We start from the raw sequence: 2,330 nt of genomic DNA, 5'->3' as shown, positions 1-2,330 counted from the left end.
CTAGAGCCGGGATTCTGTTTTTCAGACATGGATGTCCTGACTCTGTCTCTCTGCTCATTTCTGCTCTTCTACTTCATTATCACCATATGGAAAATACAGAAGACACGGCTCAGGCTTCCCCCGGGACCGACCCCGCTGCCGTTTATTGGTAATCTGCTTCAAGTGAGCTTCGCGCTGTACCGATTTTATCCCAAGGTGAGCTCAAAATGCAACTGTAGAAAAGACCTGCTTCCATACAACTGAGTATAGGGGCATTAGCACCAGTGGTGCCCCTAGCCTTTTAGCTGCCTGAGGCAGTTGGGGGGGTGCATGCAATAACAGCAGCAGCGGCAGGTGGGTAGAGGAGACATCGCCACCAGACACAAGAGTAATGCCACCCTCTGCAAGCACTGCATCTTCCCGCCTCGCTCTTAGCAACCTGGGACACTCTGGCTTGCGTCCCATCCAGCTCCTGGCAACCAGCAAAATAACTTGTTGCCAGGAGCTGGATGGGATGCAAGCCAGAGCATGCCAGGTTGCCAAGAGCCGAGCTAGGAGATGTGTTTGGCCCTTATACATCTCCTCACCAGGCTTTTAGCAACCCGGGGCGCTCTGGCCAGAAAGGGGTAGCATTGTGCAGTAGAGCGGCCACTATACAACAAGCATGCTGCCCTGTCTACCACTTCCCCCCCGTGACCCAAAGAGATGCTGCTTGAAGCAAACAGCATCAGGCTGGCTCATTACAGGGATGGCCCTGATTATTTTATTAGTATTGATAATATTGATTACTTCATAAGCCTGCTGAGCTCACCTCTCCTACTGCGATTCCTGCATTCTACAGAAATTATTATCTATCATTAATTCTTAATATATATATACTGTATATATATACAGTATATGGGACTAGCAAGAGGTCTTAGCTGTAGTTTTGGTGTTGCCCTTTCTCCCATTCTATTCTCAGTGATAAAACGGAATTTGTTCCATGTCCCTGCTCGCTCTCTACCAGGGGAGTCCGTAAGCGCATCAGCTTTCAAGAAGGGATGCAGGTTAAGCATACCTGTGCTCTGACAATGCAGTGCAAAGTGACAGACAGCAAAGAAGAAACCACCCAGTACTTCCAGGTATTGAGGAGTCTAATTCATTCCATATAAATTCGCTGGGACAGTCACCAAAAAGCAGTATTGTCACATGTGGAAATTCCATATCTATGTGTAAGATATTGTTTGGATGATTCCATTCTGGACATATTGAAGGAGATGGTCAGAGACTGCAGATTTGCTACAGGAGATGACCAGAAACTGTAGGCATGCTACAGCAGAGGGTCAGAGACTGCAGACATAATACAGGAGACGATCAGACTGTGGACATGATACAAGAGATAGTCAAAGACTGCAGGCATGATACAGGAGATGGTCAGAGACTGTAAACCTGATACAGAACATGATCAAAGAGTGTATAAATACTATAGGAGATGATCAGAGACTGCAGGCATAGTACAGGAGATGGTCAGAGACTATGGATATGATACGGGATAAGGTCAAAGACACACTACTACTGTTTAGCAATGGTGTGCGGGTTAGAAAACTGGCTGAATACAATTAACAATCTTTTGCCAGTTCACAGACTGGAATTTAACAGAAAACCAGTCAACGATATCGAATCAGTTGGAGTTGGAGATGCGGAATCCCCCAGGGTGCAGAGTCTAAGCACCGGTTGGTTTTCTCCAGAGCTCCTGGTGGTGGGAATGAATCTCGATGCTTGCTAGTGCCAGGTCACTACCAGGTTCTCCTTGCAGCAGGTCCGGAGACAAACTATACCAAAGGATACAGACAAAAGGCAGAGTACAGGCGGCAGAGACAAAGACAATATGCAGGAAATCAGGAAAAGGGTCAGGGCAGACAGCAGGAGTGAATCTGAGACACAAAGCTAAATTTGGTACACAGAAGTTCAATCCAAAAAAAAAGATAGCAGGACGGGGCAAAGGCACAGATGGGGGCTCAGACACAACAGGAACGTTGCTTAGGCAAAGGGAGCTGGTCTGAGCAGCACTTACATAAGGAAAGAGATAAGAAGCTCGGCACCAAGTAGCCAAGAGGCAAGGTACTGTATGTAAGGTACAGCATAGAATACAGAGCGCAGAGGTCAGTTCTATGTAACCTACAACATAGAATATAGAGCACAGGAGTCAGGTATAGGTAACATCCAGAAGAGAATTTAAGTGGGAATCAAGTCTATGTATTAGAGTGCAGAGGTCAGGTCTATGTAACATACAACACAGAACATAGAGCACATGGGTCAGGCCAATGTAACATACAGAGAATGGAGTGCAATAATACATTTCTGGTATGCCC

The 2,330-nt window shown here is 46.4% G+C and overlaps 1 protein-coding gene across 1 annotated transcript in view; it reads left to right on the top strand.

Moving 5' to 3' along the window:
* The window catches only part of LOC108800780 (cytochrome P450 2A5-like), a 22,218-nt gene continuing 19,888 nt past the window's right edge, over positions 1-2,330 (top strand). Inside the window, exon 1 of the mRNA XM_018572780.1 lies at positions 1-195. Coding sequence (XP_018428282.1) covers positions 28-195 — 168 coding nt within the window. The 5' untranslated portion in view covers positions 1-27. The remainder of the gene's footprint in view (positions 196-2,330) is intronic.

The sequence above is a fragment of the Nanorana parkeri genome, unplaced genomic scaffold (genome assembly GCF_000935625.1).
Source record: "Nanorana parkeri isolate BGI_ZX_2015 unplaced genomic scaffold, ASM93562v1 scaffold2131, whole genome shotgun sequence".
Lineage (NCBI taxonomy): Eukaryota > Metazoa > Chordata > Amphibia > Anura > Dicroglossidae > Nanorana > Nanorana parkeri.
Note: the sequence above shows the minus strand (reverse complement) of the source record. Positions and strands in the feature narration are given on the sequence as shown.